The sequence below is a fragment of the Tasmannia lanceolata genome, unplaced genomic scaffold, assembly GCF_043159265.1.
Source record: "Tasmannia lanceolata isolate RefF3 unplaced genomic scaffold, GAP_Taslan_0.1 ptg000020l, whole genome shotgun sequence".
NCBI classification, from domain to species: Eukaryota; Viridiplantae; Streptophyta; class Magnoliopsida; order Canellales; family Winteraceae; genus Tasmannia; species Tasmannia lanceolata.
In genome coordinates, this window is record NW_027518697.1 from 7258348 (window position 1) to 7277602 (window position 19255).

General features: G+C 37.3%; 2 protein-coding genes across 2 annotated transcripts; both read right to left on the minus strand.

Annotated features, from left to right (window-relative positions):
- Positions 1-610: 610 nt before the first annotated feature.
- LOC143854423 (Aldolase-type TIM barrel family protein) lies at positions 611-8955 on the minus strand. The gene is made up of 4 exons (XM_077364399.1): positions 7858-8955; positions 6477-6656; positions 2513-2770; positions 611-967 (listed from the first exon to the last, which is right to left on the minus strand). The coding sequence occupies exons 1-4, from the start codon at positions 8848-8850 to the stop codon at positions 896-898; spliced, it is 1503 nt and encodes a 500-aa protein (XP_077220514.1). The 5' UTR covers positions 8851-8955; the 3' UTR covers positions 611-895.
- A 4525-nt stretch (positions 8956-13480) lies between these two features.
- Positions 13481-16798, minus strand: LOC143855197 (coatomer subunit epsilon-1-like). The gene is made up of 5 exons (XM_077365419.1): positions 16737-16798; positions 15424-15559; positions 15186-15341; positions 14956-15035; positions 13481-13487 (listed from the first exon to the last, which is right to left on the minus strand). Exons 1-5 carry the CDS (start codon positions 16796-16798, stop codon positions 13481-13483), a joined length of 441 nt encoding a protein of 146 aa, XP_077221534.1.
- Positions 16799-19255: the final 2457 nt, after the last annotated feature.

Genomic DNA, 19255 nt, shown 5'->3' on the forward strand with positions numbered 1-19255 from the left:
TATTTTTTTTCGAAAAGGATGATGATTCAGTAATATTATCACTTCAATTTGGAGTTCTTAGTTACTTCGACCCGATGAATCTTAGTGATGGAATAATAAGTCTTAATTCAGTGATTGTATCATTTTCTCTACCCCTTCTTACCCTGCCCTGAGAAAGCAAGGTCACCTTGCGTCCTTGAACCGATAACCGGAGTAATCATAGATATTTAAGGTAAGGTATCAAAGATCTTTTTCACCGCAGCCGAAGTACCGGTTCTTTTTCCCGGATTTTACTTTTTGCAATCCCTATGTTGGAAGCAATGTGTTGTCTGACACATATATTGAAAAATTGACACCTTCCGTTGCCGATTAACTCGAATTCTATGGGGATAATGAATCATATCCAAAGACAATCAAATAATCAACCATCGGAAGAAGCAAATACAACAGGTACACTAATCAGTAAGATTGATGAAGTAGAAGGCATTTCGCAGATGGGCTGTTGCATGTGAGAACAGCCACACAGGCTCACTTTTCAGCAGATTTTGTCTTCATTCAAGAGGTGACTGCTCTCACATGCAAAAGCCCATCCGCGAAATGCCTTCTGCGATGGTCACAAGCAAATCCCATATCATTAATAATGTTAATCTTCTGCCAGTGTATATCATTATATCAGAGTAAATAAAATGGAAGGTCTAATGCATGGAAACAAGTTTTGAGAACGGATAAGCACATTTGCTACAAATATTGGCCAGGAAGAACCAAATTGGTAGTTGTGCAAAGAACACTTTTAACTTGGTAAACTCACAAGCTGTTACCAACAAGAATTCCCTCACCATTGAATGATAAATATCAAACTGGAGTAGAACAGGCTTACAAAAACAAGGTGGAAGGCCCTAGATGTGAACTTGAAGCTTCAGAAGGGTTTCTTCTTATAAGAAACCAAGTCATGTACCCCACCTTCAGCTTGTGCAGCTCCTGTCCGGACCTGTATAACACAATTCATTAAACCTCATGTGAAAATCATAGCATAAACTGCTTCTACCATTGAACTCTCATAACTGTCCCTTCAAAAGACATGAAACATAGGGACTCAATCTGCTCATTAAAAAGAATGCTGGTGAAGACTCTTTTCTGGCGCAATGACCATTGCGATTTCATGCTTCCAATGGTTTGAGAAACTCTATGAATAATTGGACAAGAAATTACGCCCAAACAATGTAGTGAGAAATCATTAAAAAGTGGGAAAGAATCTGCATTCACCGGCTATTTCAATGTCCTAAAGTAGCTATCAATCCATTCTTCTCTGTAGCTGGCTACTTCCAAGGTTTAACATGGAAAATTAGGAATCCAAGCTATCTAGATTCCCTTAGTTTTAAATAAGTTTAAGAGAAGGAAAAATTAACACGACTTTACACCGAAAATAAAAGCGGTTCCAATTGCTGTGAAATCCCTGTAAAAAAAATACAGGTGACCAAATTTAGTCGGTGTTCCAAGCAGCGAAAAAAATTACCCGGTTCTTACCTATAAATCATTTTGATTACCCCTTCATTTTTACCCCCAAATGCCTGTATTTGACAAGTCCCCTTTTCAAGGGTAATAATTTCTGGGATAAAATCGGGCTAGCAAAGTATGCAGATAAAGTATGCAGATAACCCAAGGGTAATAATTGGATAGGTTGGCTAGACATTCTATCAATTTTCATGTTTGGAGGCTGGACAACTCTGAGGCGGATCAGCTAACTAGAGATGGGGTCGGCAGGCCAACCTTCGAATTTTTCGATTTTCATCCCCCGTGATCTCATGTAGTTTTCTATTTTTGTTTGGCTTGTCCTTGATCATCACGGTCATTTCTTTTCTTAATAAAATCATTTTCATTCAAAAAAAATAAAAATCTATAGCATAACATGATGAAAACAATTACTATTGTTTTCATCAAGGGTGAGGTTTACGAGATTTTTAATCTAAACTAGATCTCAAGTCACAAGTTTAATATTTCATATTCCTTCATCATAATAAGACCTGAAGTTAGAATTCAATATCAATGACTTACCCCAAATAAATGGGTATCTGCTGGTTTTCTGGGCATTTCTAATGTCTACCCAAAATTGATACACAGTCCATTATGTATCCATCTTAACCACTGATAACAATTTCATATTGACAATAAGCCCCAGGAGGTTTTACAAAATTCTGGCAACGGGCGAGATATAAATCTAAATAACATCTAAAACGGTTATCTAACTTATGTATTTAAACGAAAATAATTAGCGTGCAATTAACCCATTTAACTTTCCCGATCAATAGAAAGAAAGTACAAAGGAGAAATCCCTCAATCAAAGTGTGCATTAATTTGGATATGCAGCAATAGTATATGTGTACGCATAGTTTCTTATGTGATTCTATAGCTATCATAGATTTCATTGGCATAAAGAAACATCTAAAAAACAACTCTCTGGCCCTTCCATAACATTAAATAGTAATCAAATGAATATCCTAACGAGAACCAAATAACAGCTAGTAATAAATCTTACCTCTAATCTTAGTACATCCGATCTCAAAAGGTCATGAGCAGACTGCAAAGAGGATGCACCAAGATCTTGGAATCCTTGCTTGACAGCATGCATTGTGTAAGGAATAAACTTCAAAATTGATCCTTTGTCAGGTACAGCCCCTACAACTCCCTGAGCAACCTTTAGCTTTGACTTATCACCCAAGTACCGCGCATCACTTCCTTTTGTCATGGCTTCAAGGGAGCCCATGCCTCTATACTTCTTCACTCGACGATTACCCTAGTAAAGCAAACTGTTAGGGTAAACGAAGAAAAGAAAGACCTATTGAAGGGCATCCATACAGATAAAAAAAAAATTATTCAACCAAATCGAACCAATAAAAGTAGCAATATATGAGTAACATAACAACATCAACACAAAAGTGAATATCTTCATGAAAGAGAAGTCTTGGACATCCATTACAAGCCAAACCTGTGGATATCCTACGAATTCTCAAACATATTGGAACAAAATGGCAATGCAACCAGCATTATGAAAAATCCCTCGTTCATAAGCAATATGATGAGGTTTCTAATAAGAAATAGTTTTACATTATACATACACACACGCATGCACGCACAAAGGGGGCCAGGGATACTACATTCCATGGTCCAATCAGATGAGGGCCCACCAAAGTGTGGCACTTGTTTGACATGTGAGGCCCACACCACTAGATGGGATCTAGGCATATGGTCCAAAAGACTCACCACTCAGTGAGATACCCACATGTTTCATCAAGAGTAATCACTATCAATGGCTGAGAATTGTTAGCCACTGATCACACAACTAGGATAACATCAATTGACAATTGGCATAATGACAAACAGTGTATGCTGTAATATTTAACTACTACAAACATATGCTACTTCACAATGCTCATTTGATTGGAAAGGCTTCGCCAAAAACAAACACCCAAGCCTATTCCAACTTCCCAGGTAAACTCTACCTTGTTGCCAATCAAAGCTGAATCAAGATTCCACTGTTGAATCTTGGCTGAGAAAAATATAACGGAAAGGAATAGAAGCTTTAGTATCGCAAGTGGAAATAGAAGCTTTAGTATCGCAAGTGGAAGTTGATGATCGAATTTGGGCAGAAGGAGGTGCTTTTCCAGACAGGTCTTTTTTTTTTTTGAGTTCATGCTAAAAGAATATAAACCAAGGATAAACTGGGGAAGGATCAATAAAGATCCACTTCTACTTAGGGCCTAAGATTTGTACGGGCAGTGGTTCTTGACAGGATTGGCACTCTGGAAAGACTTAAAGAAAGAATTAGTGGCTCGCGAACAAGTGTGTCTTGAATAAGTTTGTGGAGTGGCCAAACCATATATACCCACGGAAAAACGCTTTGGAAAATAATGTAATAATGTCCTCGAGTGTTTTGCGTTTCTCACTTCTTGACTTTTAAAAAGGGATCGGGATAAAGACTTTGGATTTAAGGTGGTTCTATGAATGCAATAGGGTATGTTTCTCAGAGGAATGACAATCTTGGGTGATTGGCTCATATCGTTGATGTAGTGGAATCATAGTTATGAGATTGGGAAATGAATACCGGAAGTGAAAAGCAAAACGTGAAATAGAAGCATGATTTAAATTAAATGTATACATAGATGATTTATGAATGTTCTTTACTTATTAGTTTTAGCAGAATTTTTTGCTTACTTTTTCCTATGTGGTTGCTCTCTCATGCAACAGCTGATCCGCAAAATGCCTTCTGCAATGGTCCCTAGCAAATCCCTATTACTACATATACTATTTATTTTTTTAGAAACGGAAAATAGAAAGGGGATTATGTTTGAAAAGAGAAAGGGGTGTTTTTCCTTCTTAATATGAATTCCACAATATTTTTTGGTGTGATTTATGCAAATGTTTCCCACACAGTTCGAATGTATTTTTCATACATTCTCCATGCGTTTCCCATGCATTTCACACATGTTTCACAAAAGTTTCCAAAAACGTTTCCTGCCTGTTTCGGAATCGTTTCTGTTAGAAACTTACCGACTTCTCCAAAAGCTTAAGCTGTTGGAGAAGGGCAGTATTTAATCTTTTATACTTTAACACTCCCCCTCATGTGTGGCCCACTTGAAAAACACGTGGCACATGTGGTCCTACCTTGGGCCAACCATTGCATGTGGATTGTTTTTTCCAACATCGGGGAGGTTGGAACTCGAGACCTTTGGCTCTGATACCATGTTAGAAATGGACCTAAGGTTAGAAGAGAGGAAGAAGAAGAGGAGTAGAGAAGATGGGAAGTCTCCACTAAGGTAGCTCCTCATGTAAATGATGTATATATAGGCCCAAATAGGGCATCCAATGTACAAAGATTACAATACCCCTAACACTACCAGTAATACCTAAACTACCCTTACATGTTATTCAATACAATTGTTTTGAAATTTTTGTTTATAATCATTGTTTCCAAATATTTTGGTTGTTTCATATGAGACACCCATAGAAAGCACTTTATCAAAAGTATAAGAACTTATTTTTAAGGAAAAACTCGCATAATCAAAAGATTCACTTCAGAATATCAAGTACAATGTTTTTTTTTTTTTTAATTTTCCCTGTTTCTAGTGATGTTTTTTTTTATTCTTTTTCACCATAGGGGACGTTTATTGATTGTTTCTACCAAAAATGAAGTTTTAAATCTTTGCAGGGAACAATGGATAAAGAAACCCCACACACAAGAGAAGAGAGGAGAAATAAAACTTCACTTGAGAATAAGCAAGATATTGGTATGGAATTCATAAAGAAAATACCGTGAGAATTCATTAAGCTCATTTACCAAAAAGAAAATTAAAGAGAAAGTTTGGAGTGGTTCCTACAACTGGTCACGATTTACTAAACAACTTATCCTTGGATGTCATTTATAAAGAGTCTGAAGGAGAGAGGGGGAGGGGTGTCATTTAAGAAGCAAAGATCGTAAACTTTGCTCTCACCCAAGGTGAAACCGAGGTGACTCAAGTGAATCAATCATTGATGCGGTGTGCTTTTATTTATTCGCACAGGTGAAAGGAGTTATTAATTGACTCAGTGCGGCCAAAACTAAGTCCACTCAGACGAGTCAACGATTGACCCAGTGAGTGAGGTTTTAAACAGTGTCAACGAGTTTGATAATTGTGAATTTCGAGAGGTTAAAACTTTAGAGGAAAGAGTGGCCAGGTGTATATCAACCTAGTATCTGTCTACCTTCATAAAATCAGATTTTACTCCCTTGTTCCTTCCCTGCCAACATTCAATAAAGATTTTTTTATTGCTTTATTGCATCAAGTGTGATGTTTTTTTCACTTGCTTTGGGTTTGAGATTACATCAGATAGTATTCTAGTTTAACATTCGAGGTAGTCTACATCTTCCTATAATGATGCAACAGTCCAAGTGGCAAGGTGGCATCCATATTGAGCAAAACCTTCAGAAAAACCAATAGAGAATGCACATGAAGCAAATGGAAAATAGAAAGAAGCAACAAACTTCATAATACCTCTGAAAACAAGAAAAACAAGGTGTAACTGTGTGCTATGGAAGATATCGAGTCCATAAGAAATCAAACAGAAATCCACCATTGACATGCATCAGATTGAAGAAAAAAATGTTTGTTAACACTTCAAACACTCATCAAAAGAGAGTTTGTAAGCACTTCAAACACCCATCAAAAGGGCAGGAGCAACAAAGTTTTATACGACAAATAAAATGAGCACCCATGAAACAAGAAAAACTGGAAGGCAAAAGTATGTGCTCTGAAAAATGCCGGCTAACATGAAAATATCCACCATTAAATGCATCAAATAGGGAAAAAATAGAAGTGGGTGAAGAAACATACTCAAACACTCACCATACAAGTACGATCAACAAGGTGTTCTTTTTTTTTTTTGAATGGTATAATCATATGCAATTGAAAAATCAGCAGTGTTCTTATTACCAGATAAATTAAATTATTCATTGTGCTACATACCTGATATTCATAAACTCCAGGAGCCTCACTGCTGCCAGCTAAAAAACTTCCCATCATAACAGTAGATGCTCCAAGTACCAAAGCTTTGACAATATGTCCAGAATTTGCAATGCCCCCATCAGCAATGACAGGCACGCCACTATGGTCGGCAATAGTCGAGACTTTGTAAACTGCCGTTGCCTGTAAGTTTTAAAGAGAGAATAGTTTTTAATTAAAAGAAAGCAGAAAATATATCTTGAAGGCCATAAAACCACATAGAAAGATCCAAACAATTTATCATGATAATAATTCCTAGGGATATTATGTAATCAATCAAGTGCTGAGAGTAAAATAGTTGACAGATAACATCAGAACCATGGTGTCAAAAATAGAATATCTTCCATGTATACTTCACTTAATATGAGGTTGCATGAATCAGCATGAAAAAATGGGGAATTTTCATCAAGACGTCGAGTAAATATTTGTGTAAATCAATCATAGAATGATATGGGCAGACAGAGAAGGTAACTATCCAGCCGATGTATGAGGAAAACAATGAAGATTCTAGAAAGCCCAAATGAACTAATGAAAACAAACGTAGAAAGCATGTCATTTTCACGTGCTTTTAACTGTTTGCCACAAGCTAACAGGATATACATTGGTTGATGCCGCGCAAGTCGATTTGTCCTTTAAACATAAAATGGGAGAATGATGACTTTCAAAGAAATTATTTTATGAATTTTGGTGATTTTATTTGAATTTTTTAAATATCTTTGTCGGGTTTTAGAAAGTCCATGATTTGGGACAAGATATGGTTGTTTGAAGGTGCACAAGTATCTATTTTGAATTGAGGAGGTTGCACTTGAAATAGAACGCTTCAATTGGGGCTGTAGATTTGGGTTAGTTTTCTTCAGAAAGAATTCTATCTTGTTAAAGACTGTTTTTAACAATTGTTTTAAGGTTGAAAAGTGTCCTGAACTAGAAGTCCCTCCTTTAAGGAGGTTTTAGGGTTACAAAAGGGCAAAATATGGCCTATATGTGGGGTCTTTGGACTGGGTTTGTAACCATTAATGAGACTAAAATTTATGAAAGTAGATTTTCATTTTCTCTTCTCGATTCACTTTGAGACAGCATCATTTCTTCCTCTCTTTCTTGTCTTTAATTTAGGCATGTGCTTAGTTTTTTGGGGGGTTTTGAATTATATTTTGAAAGTTGTAATGTTAGCTACACAGCTAGTTGACTGAAGACTAAAATAATCATTCAAGCAAGAAACCAGGTTCTCATGGAGACCAAATCATCATTATATCAAAAGCAAAAACTTAAAAAAATGTAAAATTTTCACTCACCCAATAGTCAAAGAAGAGTAGGAAGTTAGAAATTTGTAACACACAATGTTCATTACCTGTCCTCTACCCACTGCACAAACCTCCTGAGTGGTACAAATGGACCCAGAACCCATCCCAACTCTCAACCCATCAACCCCAGCCTGAATCAGATTCTGCGCCTGGTACGCAGTCACAACATTCCCTCCAACAACATCCAACTCAGGATAATTCCTCTTCACATACTTAATCATCTCAATCTGATAAATCGAATTCCCCTGCGAACTATCCAACACCACCACATTCGCCCCCGCCTTCACCAAATGCTCCAACCTCTCCTTATCCTCCTCTCTCGTCCCCATCGCCGCCCCCACCATAAACTCCCCATCTATCCCCAAAGTCGGAAACCCTAATTTCGGAAAACCCCTAATTCTCTCCACATCCTTCATTGTAACTAAATCCACAACCTCATCCTGATCTGAAACCAAAGGAACATAATCTAACTTTCTCGTATCCAAAAAAGCAGCAGCTTGTTCGAATGTATAATTCGAGGGCGCGGATACAGGAAGCCCTAACATATAACAAGAAATCGGAGTATTCTTTTCAGACAAAATCTCCCAATCTGATTTTTCTACAATACCTAAAAGTTTCGATTTTGAATTCCCGGACTCAGTTACAAAAACACAGGGAGAGGATTCGAAATCGGAAACGGAATCGATTGAATCAGACGGCGTTTTGAAGATCGGATCGGAAATGTAAGGGATTTGACGTGATTTCGCAGATCGGATTAAGGCGGCTTGCTCGGAGGCGAGATTATTGTAGTGGATGATTCCGATTCCGCCGAGAGCGGCCATGGATACGGCCATGGAGGATTCAGTGACGGTATCCATGGGAGAGGAGATGCAAGGGATTGAGAGTTCGATGTTTTTGGTGAGTTTTGTGGTGAGATTGACGGAATCTGTGGGGAAATCTATGTAATGAGGGAGGAAGATTACGTCGTCGTATGTGTAAGAGAAGCCTTGGTTGAAGAGACGGGAGGCGGAAAATCCGTCTTCGATCGGAAATCCGGCCATGGCGTCCGAAAATGGAAAAATGCGGCGCCGGGAGTTGCAGAGAATGGGATAGGTTTTTTTTAGGGTTTTGGAGGGGTGTATCTATTTAAAAGATTGGGTAGGGGTTTTGGGAAGTAAAAGACAGAGACGAAATTTGGAGGGAAAGGTTACTGATGTTTTTTTGCCGGGTGTTTATGATAGTCACACGTTCTTGTTTTGATATTTCCACACACTTCTTTATAAAACTTCGGTTTGTTGTATTATTCCTAATTGGTAATAGTAGAGATTAAAATCGTAGTCACTAAGTTGAGGTTGGGGAATAATTCAGGGAAAATGGAGAAATGTTTGGGGACAGTTCGGAAGTTTTATTTACATGGAATTTGTAAATAAATAATATGGGATTTGTCACAAGATTTTTACAAATGATTAAAAAAATGAAATTAAAAAATAATTCATGAAATTCACATTTTATTCAGAAATAAAATAATTTTTAAGTTTGAAATGGGACATAAAAAATTGAGAAAATTTTCATGAATTTTTCAATTATTCAGATAATCTTGTAGCTATGAGCCTATGACCATGGTTTTAAATTTCGACCGAAATCCAAAATTTCGGATTTCGGTGGGGACCGAAACCAATATTTGGCGAAATTTCTAATTTCGCCATTTACAAAATTTCTGTCCGAGAAAATGCATTTTTTTTTAAAGTGTTACAAAAATTTGAAATTTTGGAATTTCGGTCGAAATTTTGGTTTTTCGGAAGTCCGAAACCGGTACCGAAATCGAAATTTTAAACCTTGCCTATGACTAAGATACCCATTTGATGACCACACCTTAAAAAATCTCCAACCTTTTTTTTGGAACCTGCGACCTCATGGTTGTAAAACAAAGCCTCAACCTATCAAAACACGCTAACCCTTTGAAATTTTGTGTACAAATAATCAGTTAAAAATAATTAATTGTCGGATTTAACAAAGTCTCCACAGAATAGAGAGTTAGGATTGTCTAGTAGGAGAGATTTTATGGGTAACCCAATTGGGCCAATTCTAACACAGAACTCTCCCCTTTAAAAAACAAAGCCTCAACCTATCAAAACTTGCTAACACCTTTGAAAATTTGTGTACAAATAATCAGCTAAAAATAAATAATTGTCTGATTTAAAAAAGTTTCCACAGAATAGAGGGTTAGGATTGTCTAATAGGAGAGATTTTAATGGTTGATGGACAAAAGAGATTTTAAGAATAGCCCAATTCTAATATAGAACTTTCCCCTTTAAAAAATAAGAAAGAGGTATTGGAATATCAAAACGAGGGGGTGGGAATATTTACTGTTTTCTATCGTTTTCCTTTGATTTTTTGCCCTTTTTGCAATCGCATATTCTTCATTTGGAACCCATGTCTTGAAAACTTTCCAAGGTTGGAACAAAGGTGGAAAAGGGTACTTTGACACGTCTTTCTTATGTGTAAAGGACGTGAAAAGAAGAAAAACGAAAGGAGACGTGGGGATTCTGCCGAGGTTGTCTAAAGCCTTTTGAAAGTGATTTTCAGGATGAAGGGGAAACATGAATCGTAGTTTGGTTGGAGGTTTTTTTCCTTGTTTTTCAGCCTCACCATTAGGTAAGCTAATATTCCATGGAAAATAAATTCATGGTTGAGATACAAAGCCTCAACCAATTGAGCTACAGGCCCAATCAACAAATGGCTTGAGCTTGCTTTCATTGAAAATTTATAACTTGGGCCTACCTTTTATTTATTTTTTTCCCCTTATCACACCTTGCTTTTTCATTAGTGGATAAAGCACTGAGCAATTTAAAAAGAGCCAAGTGGAAACCAAGCAAGGAATGATAGTAGGGTTGTCATGTCCAATGAGTTTTCTAGTTCATGTTTGTTGGTCAAGTTGGGCTCGGGCTTCACTTTGTTGCACATGGGTTGGCCTGGGGTTTAGCTTTATAAGTTATGATTAGGCATATCCATTGAAATTAAGGCCCAATGGGTGGTGGTGGGCCTTCGTGGAGAGGGCATTGTATGATTGATGAATTAAGGTGACACTAAATTATGAATTGCTGTTGTTTTTTAGCTGTTGAATGTCTGGATGGTCTCATTTTTGCAAACTTTATTACTAACCATCCATTTCTAGGCATTAGATAGACACAGAAGGGGGTGTCTGGATTAGGGGAAAATTATGGAAATAATTCCAAGGTCTAGTAGGTTTGCAATTTTCCTTGAAAATAAGAAAATATTTTGCTATTGGAAAAAAAAAATTACATGATAATTAAAAGTTTACCAAGAGCGAAAATTCATTTTACTTGGATTTTTTTTTTTTGCTTTTGGAGATTGGATCAAACTCTTCTACTATTAAAAGTTAAAATTCATGAAATGCCTGAAATTTTTTTTTGGATATATTTTTCTACAAAAATTATAATCAATTTAGGAAAAAATTCTATCAAAAGAAATATTTTAGAAAATAACAGTTAAAATCGAATTTAGCTAAATTCTTTTATTCAAGTTCATTTCATCTTCTATATTTTCTTTTACATGACTATTTTAGATGGGATTGCCTTCATTTTCATGGAGATCATCTGTATATTTTCTACAGCCAAGTCTATATATAATTTGAGGTAGGAAACAATTAAGGGAACTGATCATGTTTTGATAAAGTGGCGAACCCACTTTGTTTTACAATTTAGGACGATGATAAATTCGCGCGCCCCTAGGATAATTCGCACCCCTTTAAAGGGGAGGAGAGTGTGTGACAGACTTTAACGCTTTTTAACGTCAATTCACGCTACAGCGGTGTGAATTATCCTACAGGGGGTGAGAATTTATCATTGCCCTTTCTTATTACCAAATGAGAGTTTTTGGGAATAGCAACCTTTGACAGCTGATTAAAATATGTAAAACAAGGTGAGTTCACCCTATTATTAAAACAACGGCACACAATCAGGCACATCATCTTGATCTCGTGAGGAATCATGATGGCTTATCACCTCCTTTTGATTAGCTTTATCCTGCTCAATATTGTTAGTTTTGCTGTGTGAGTGGTAGACCATTCTATCGATAATCATTAGCAGTTCTAATGTTGGCTTCGACCAACAAATGTCCCAACTTGAGCATGACAAAAATTCTTTAGGCTTTGGGCTTCCCATCCACATAGAGTGGTTGGGCACTTGGGCTTCTCTCCCCATCATAATAATGAATACATAAGGGATGGTCCAGTGGGAAACACTCATCAAGATCAAAAAATGATTGGGTTCACCCACAACTTAAGTTAGCTATGGGCGAACAAGTTGTCTGTCTTTCTAGAACTTCACAATTATAAAAACATAATAAAATTATACAACGGCATAAAGATAATCTTTAAGGATGTCTTTCTCACCATGCTTGATCAAAGGTCCACATAAGAACAGGGTAGAGGAAGTTGTAAAGTCAGTTGCTATCTCTACATTCTCAACCATTGCCTCCAACCAACATCAGCAAGCAGGTGAGTATGTATGACATTTATGTAGAATAATTTGAAGGAATGAATCATATTGGCATTCTTTCCATTCATGCACGAATTTTATTGGAGTCTTTTAGAAGAAGAAAATGAGGATTTTACTAGTTGCTCTGTTAAAGTATAAAAGAAAAATAATGCCTTTCTCTAATAGCTTAAGCTTTTAGAGAAGTTGGTAAGTTATCATGGTAAGAAAAATAACGCCTTTCTATTGGAGAAGTTTGATTAGTTAACATGCTCTGCGTGACCCATATGCATAATATTAGAGATGTGAGCATTGCTTATCTCAATCTATATTTTATTTGTGGAAAGGAGACCAAAGATATGCCCCCAATTTGCTGAATGGAAAATGATTTGAGGCAACTGCAGAGGGAGACACAGGTCGGGACAGCCTCTGGATGGGTGCCCTGCTGCATGTGGACCAGATCACCTCTACAGTCTGGCCCACATGCAGGGAACACAGCCAGAGGGTGTCCTGGCCTAGCGTTCCCAAGCAGCATCTAGACAATAAAACCCTTTGATCAATAACACCTTGCTTCCTACTGTAAGGACATATTTCCATCATGAGTTCCATATTCTTCAACAACAGATCTAATCACATGGGAAACACAAAAATGTTCTTAACTTTTCGGCTGAGACACATGATTTTTATCCTACTATCAATGATTTTCGACTGTCACATCTTTACGAGGTTTATTTATAAGTTTAGGAATCAAAAGTAATGGCAGAAGAGAAGTGATTGACTACTCTTGTGAGGCAAATGTGTAAACCAGAGGTTAACAACAGAAATTCAAGTTGATCATTCTACTATGATAATCCTGCATGGCAGGACTGAAGTAGCATACAATTTCTAGTAGATTATGATTGGGAAGCTCCTCATTCCATACAGATGAGTTCAAAACAACATTTAATTCAGGATCAGTGTCACTAAACTAATTTTTATTGTTCGACCCAAATCAAGGAAGAATAAGCAACTACAAAAAGACAGCACCAATAGGTAAAAAGAACTTACTTCCAAGAACATACAGCAAAAATCTGCCCTTCTCTGCAGCAAACCCAAAACTCCACCCTGGCTATCACACACTGATTTGAACAGCTCTCTCAAAGCTCTCTTCCGCAGCAGCCAAATGTTTGGCAAGGATATGGTCAGGATGTGATAACTACTGGCTGTAAAAAACACAAAAACAAGCCAACACATAATCTAAAAGTTTGTTCAGAAAAATAGAGAGATCATGAGCATGCCACCAAGGTGCCGGTAATCCTTCATCACAAGAAAATATCAAATATGATACCCCAAACAAGCTAGTGACAAGTTTAACTATGTAGCATGTACTGGATACAGATTAAGACATTAACCATTTCTTTCTCTTTTCCGATCTTGATTTGACAACGGAACATTTTTTTTAACATGCAGTTTCACTATGGAGTTTTCTTTGCATACATGAGATTGAGGGAGCAGGAGATCAGGAACTTGATGTGGATCTCCGAATGTGTGGCACAGAACCAGAAATCAAGGGTTCATGACAGCGTCGTATTCATATTCTAGGTATTTATTTGATTTCAACCCGGAAGACCTGTGCAAAGGTCAGTTCTGCTTTCTTGCACTCGCGGGTTGCATAGCTAATATTAACATGGATACAAGCAAAGGTACCTTTACCAGATATGGGGTATTTAACGAAACTATCAGTGATGGATATTGTCATAAAAGTAAATTACATGTGTGTAAATAAGTATTAGGCCATATTCAATGCTGCAGTTGCTATTTTATTGTATAAAACATATAATTTGGGAGGAATGCTAGACTCACAGGAGCCCTTGCAGAAAAAGGGTAGAAGGGCTCTACCATTGGCTAATATCCATTCATGATGGCACAGAAAATTACAATCATAACTGTCATAAATGGGTAAGGACCAATGGTAGAGCCCTTCTACCCCTTTTTTTGCAAGGGCTCCTGTGAGTTTAGTATTCCTCATAATTTGGTCATAAAACTATCCAGGTATCCCACAAAAAACAATAACTTTTGTCATTTCGTCCAGTATTTCAGAATGCGGATGTGGGCCAAAAAGATGCCAAAGCAAATCCTAGTTGACTTGACAGGACACGGCCAAGTTCTCGGCTGATTTGGTTATAAATCAGGACAGTCAAAGTAGTTTTGATTGACTTGGTAGGGAAGAGTGTGGAATCGGACAAGAACTCAGTAGAGCGGAGTGAACTCGGACCCACGATTGATGCAGCGAGTTTTGAAACAGTTATTTCCTCTACATTTAGTATTGCGAATATGTCCATGTCAGTACTAATCCAAAAATATGGAAATCATGAGTTAAACCAACAATGTCATTTCTCATTATCATATTTCCAGGTACTATAAGGTAGAATTAAGTTGTCCATAAAGATAACCATGGGCTAATTAGTAATTACAATGTCACATGCATGATTCCAATGCAAATAATGGGAACAATTCAACAAAGAATTGGGAAGGAAGATAGCAGCTAAGCACAATTTCATGGATGGATTCTTGCCAGAGTTCATGGAGATAATTACACAGCTGGAGTTTATCAAACGATCCTATTAAAAGCACCCCATCGTTAGGTAATAGTCACACAAGCTGAAGAAGATAGGATGCTAGATCATTTACATCAGGTAATGAGAGGATGATTTACCAAGGTGAAGACTGCATACAAATAGGTTGGCTAGAGTTTCAGCATCCTTTGCATCCTGATCAAATCCCAAAATAAACTTTCCTTTCAGTTTAACAAATAAAAAATAATGCATGACCTCTATCGTTCAACACAAATAATGACCCACGTCATTAAAGTGCTATCTAGAGTTCTTCAAAAGCTAATTTCATTAATTTTGAAAACTTGCCTTGTTCAATGATTCGAGTAATAGTGACTCAGCTTCATCGAAGTTCCCCATGTGCATGCAACAGATGGCCTTTCCGTTCAGGATCATCCCTGTCAACTGATACTTCTCAGAGAAATCTTGGAAGATAAGATATGCTTCCTGTATCTTTGATCCACCCTGGCACAACAGAACAATATGGCTAAGTGTTTAAAATGTAAATGTTTTTCACCTTAATATTAGATGCGGAGAACAGGCTTACCACTGCCAAATTTAGCCATGCATTTGCAAGTTGAGTAATTTTGTGGTCTTCATCAATCTGTTGGATGACCTTTAGCTGTTTCTCGGCATAATCCATCCGGTGCATTTTAATGTAAATCTCAACATTCAATGCATGCCTGCAAGCAGAAGTAGATCATGACAGATCTGATAGGAGAGGAATAATCACTTAAAAGTTTCATGAAGTTATTGCCAATGCCAAGCCAAAAATTGTGCATTGGGTGCCATTCCAGTGGCAGACATAGCGCTTGATTTGTATCTTATGAGGCTCCACTTGATCAAATCACTGCTAGACAGTAAAAGTCCTACAGTTAGTCATAGATTTTAAAATAATATATAGGTTGATAGTATGATTGAAATGGTAGGTGGTTTGGCTAGAGAAGCAACAGAGTGAGTCGTTATGTTGTTAGTGGCATTTTGCCTTTGTAACCTTGTAGTTTTTATCTTTTATCCATTGCTGTTTTTGTTTTGCTGCCTATCTCAGCCCTCATTTTCTCGACTTCCCTTTTACTCTAATATCATTTCATTATCTTTGATGAGAAAAATACCATATTTTATCTTCGACAATCAGTTCTTAGTTCTTACTTAAGCATGTAGCATTATACTTTCATGCGTAAAATGGAGGAGTTTATAACCGTAGATCAGGAAGACATTACATAAAGGTAGAGCATGCCAAGAAGTTGTGTAGGAACTACAACCACAGATTAAGCAAGCAAAGAAATAACCACATTATGACATGTCGTTGCATGGATTCAAACGATCAATCTGTTATATTTCTCCAGCATCTCAGCTGATTTGTTGTTATAAATTGTAATGCCAAGTTCCAAGTGAGTGGACATAGAAAGATATAAATCATTACATATTTTCTTTTGGCGACTGATATTGGTACAACCATGTTTTCGCTAATGGGCCGTAGTCACCTAATTAGCTAATTGTCTCTAGCACATGATATTGGTATAACCATGTTTTCGATAATGGGCCGTAGTCACCTCTAAATCATTACTTTGACCATCTTGGTCCTTTTTAGCAATTAAATTGACAGCCGTTTAAGAGAAAAAAAAACAAATAACAGGAATCCTGCAATGAAAAACGGCAGATAAGCGATGTCCTCTTGTTTGTGATAACAGGTGTAGTATCGGCAATCGTCTAACAGCAAGAATGGTGTAGGTGGTTATAGATACACAAGCCATAGATGCAAGATTTTCTGTTATGTTAGGAAAATTGTGTATAGAACAACATATGAAATTGTGAGGCTGTTTAACAGCAGGAATAGGCAAAGGAAAAAATAGTACTTACAGCTCCATAGTCCCTCCAGAATTGGTATGTTTCAGAGCCTCATTGTAATCCTGCTCGTACATGTATATGATCCCTGCAATCAATCGTAGAATGGGATTGTTTCCTATAGCAGCATCACTTAACAACTCTTTAAGGCTTGAAATAGTAGTTTCCTGTATGACACAAAAAGAGTCAAAACAGATTCCCATGAGCCACAAAACAGTAAATAATACTTGCCTAGAATAAAAAAGCATAAATGGCAATCTAATATAATGTAATTACCATGATATGGTGTAAGCCCGTATGGTGCAGTATTTTTTTAAAAGTACTTACTGCCCACTTTATTGGATGATCGGAACCGTTCATTAGTTGGGATAGAATGAAAATAGGTTTTGCCCCAAAATTTATTTTGATAGGATGATCCTAACCTCTGATTTATGGAGGAACTTCACATTATGAAAACCTCTATAGATCGGAGGGTTAGGATCATCCTATTGAAATGAATTTTAGAGCACAACTTATTTACTTTGTAGCCCAACAAATGAACGGTTTCGATCATTCCATAAAGTGGTCAGTACAGTACTTTAAAAAAACATAGTGGACTATACACTGTACAGGCTTACACCTTATAAAATCATTCCAAGGGATTTTGCCAGGAAATTTGGGGGTAGGGGTGGACATGGTTCGGTTCGGTTCGGTTTTGAGCTAAATCCAGAACCGAACCATGTATAATCGGTTCCCTAAAATTGGAACCAGAACCGAACCATATATGTGTGGAACCGAACCGAACCAGAACCATATATAATCGGTTCGGTTCGGTTCTGGGTTTACCCAACCTTCACCAATGGCCCTGTTTATATATGAATTACAAGCACTAACAGTAACAGTAACATGCACAAATTTGGGCAATGCAAAACTTATATGAAGTATGAAGAAGTACAAACAGGGGATAATCATGCACAAATTTTGGCAATGCATGAAGCCATGAACTACAAATTTGGGAAATAATCAGGCCCTAATATCCAAAGCAAATAGGCCCTCATTAAACCAATTCGGTTCTCGGTTCCGGGATCCCAAACCCAGAACCGAACCGAATTTTCACCGGTTTCCGGATTTTTGAACCGAAACCGAACCATATAGAAATGGAACCGAACCGAACCGAACCAAATGTGCCGGTTCGGTTCGGTTCCTCGGTTCGAACCGGAACCATGTCCACCCCTGGAGGGAACAATCACCTCCGATGAAGTAAATGATTTAAGACAAAATCGGCTAAAATTTGATCCTATGTGGTGTTTCTTTCATGAACCGCAAAATGGCTATTGGTGAAATTGCCCATCAAATTCCTAGTATTAAATTTGACCATGAGCATGTTTGGCTACCATGAATTTTTTTTCCCCATGATAAACTAGTGCCTCCAAGTGGTGACAGAAGGGTAGGGCCGGTGAAGTGACTAAAAATCAGTAAACAAAGATTTTTAGCCACTTCTCACCATCGATCATCACAATCGTGCCCTCTCAAATCTCTCTCCTCCCACGGCGCTACCCCTCTTTCACCACTTAGAGACACTAATCTATCATGGAAAAAATCTTGACTACCGGTCATGGCTATATGTTGGCCATTATATGGCCGATAAATTACTATATGCACCCTGCCTATATGTATAATTCGTGAATATTCAAGATTTAGATACGCCGATGTACCCAGAATATTTGAAAATATTTTAGAATATTCTCAATAGAGCGGCCGATAACTACCTGATCGCAGACCACGCTCTCCAATTGTACTAGAATAAAGGAGGGTCGGCCCGGCTCCTCAGTGGTGGCTTTCACAGTATGTTTCACCCTAGTTAGATGATCCTGGTCATTTGATTGATAGCTTTCAAATGAGCATGTGTTTTTTATAACCCACAAATTGATAATTAAGAATTGAAGAACAGTACCTACATTCAAGTATGCATGATGAACTCTTTGGATCATATTCATATAATATGAGTCGGGTTGCTCTTTATGGGAGTAGCAAGCCGAGATTTATCTTATCCTCGAATAGGTTTGATATCCTTCATTCACATCAAGAGCAGCCTCAATGCGTAGGGTAAGTACAACGATGGGTATAGTGTCCAAAAAGGGTAGCAAACCCTGATGGTTTATTCAAGATAAAGTTATCCAAGAAAGGTAGCGAATCCTCATAACAACTTATCCAAGGATTTCTCCCCAGTACAGAATAGACTCATTATTTGGTAGAATATGTATTAGATCAGTTCTACTAACATTATTATCGGCTATGGAATCTCTATCAATATTCACCGTTTGTGAAAATGATTAATACCGAGCCAAGGAGGCAAAAGCTAAGGCCCCTATTTGTTTTTTATTTTGAGAATCGATTTTCAGTCTAAAACAGAAACTTTGGAAAGTTGAGCCTTTGGTTTGTAGCATAAAATCGATTCTACCTACAAGCCATGTGTATTTTGCTGGGATCTAGAACCGATTTGAGTCCAAATTTGATCCAAGAACTATGAAGCAAACACATTTGCCAAGAATTGG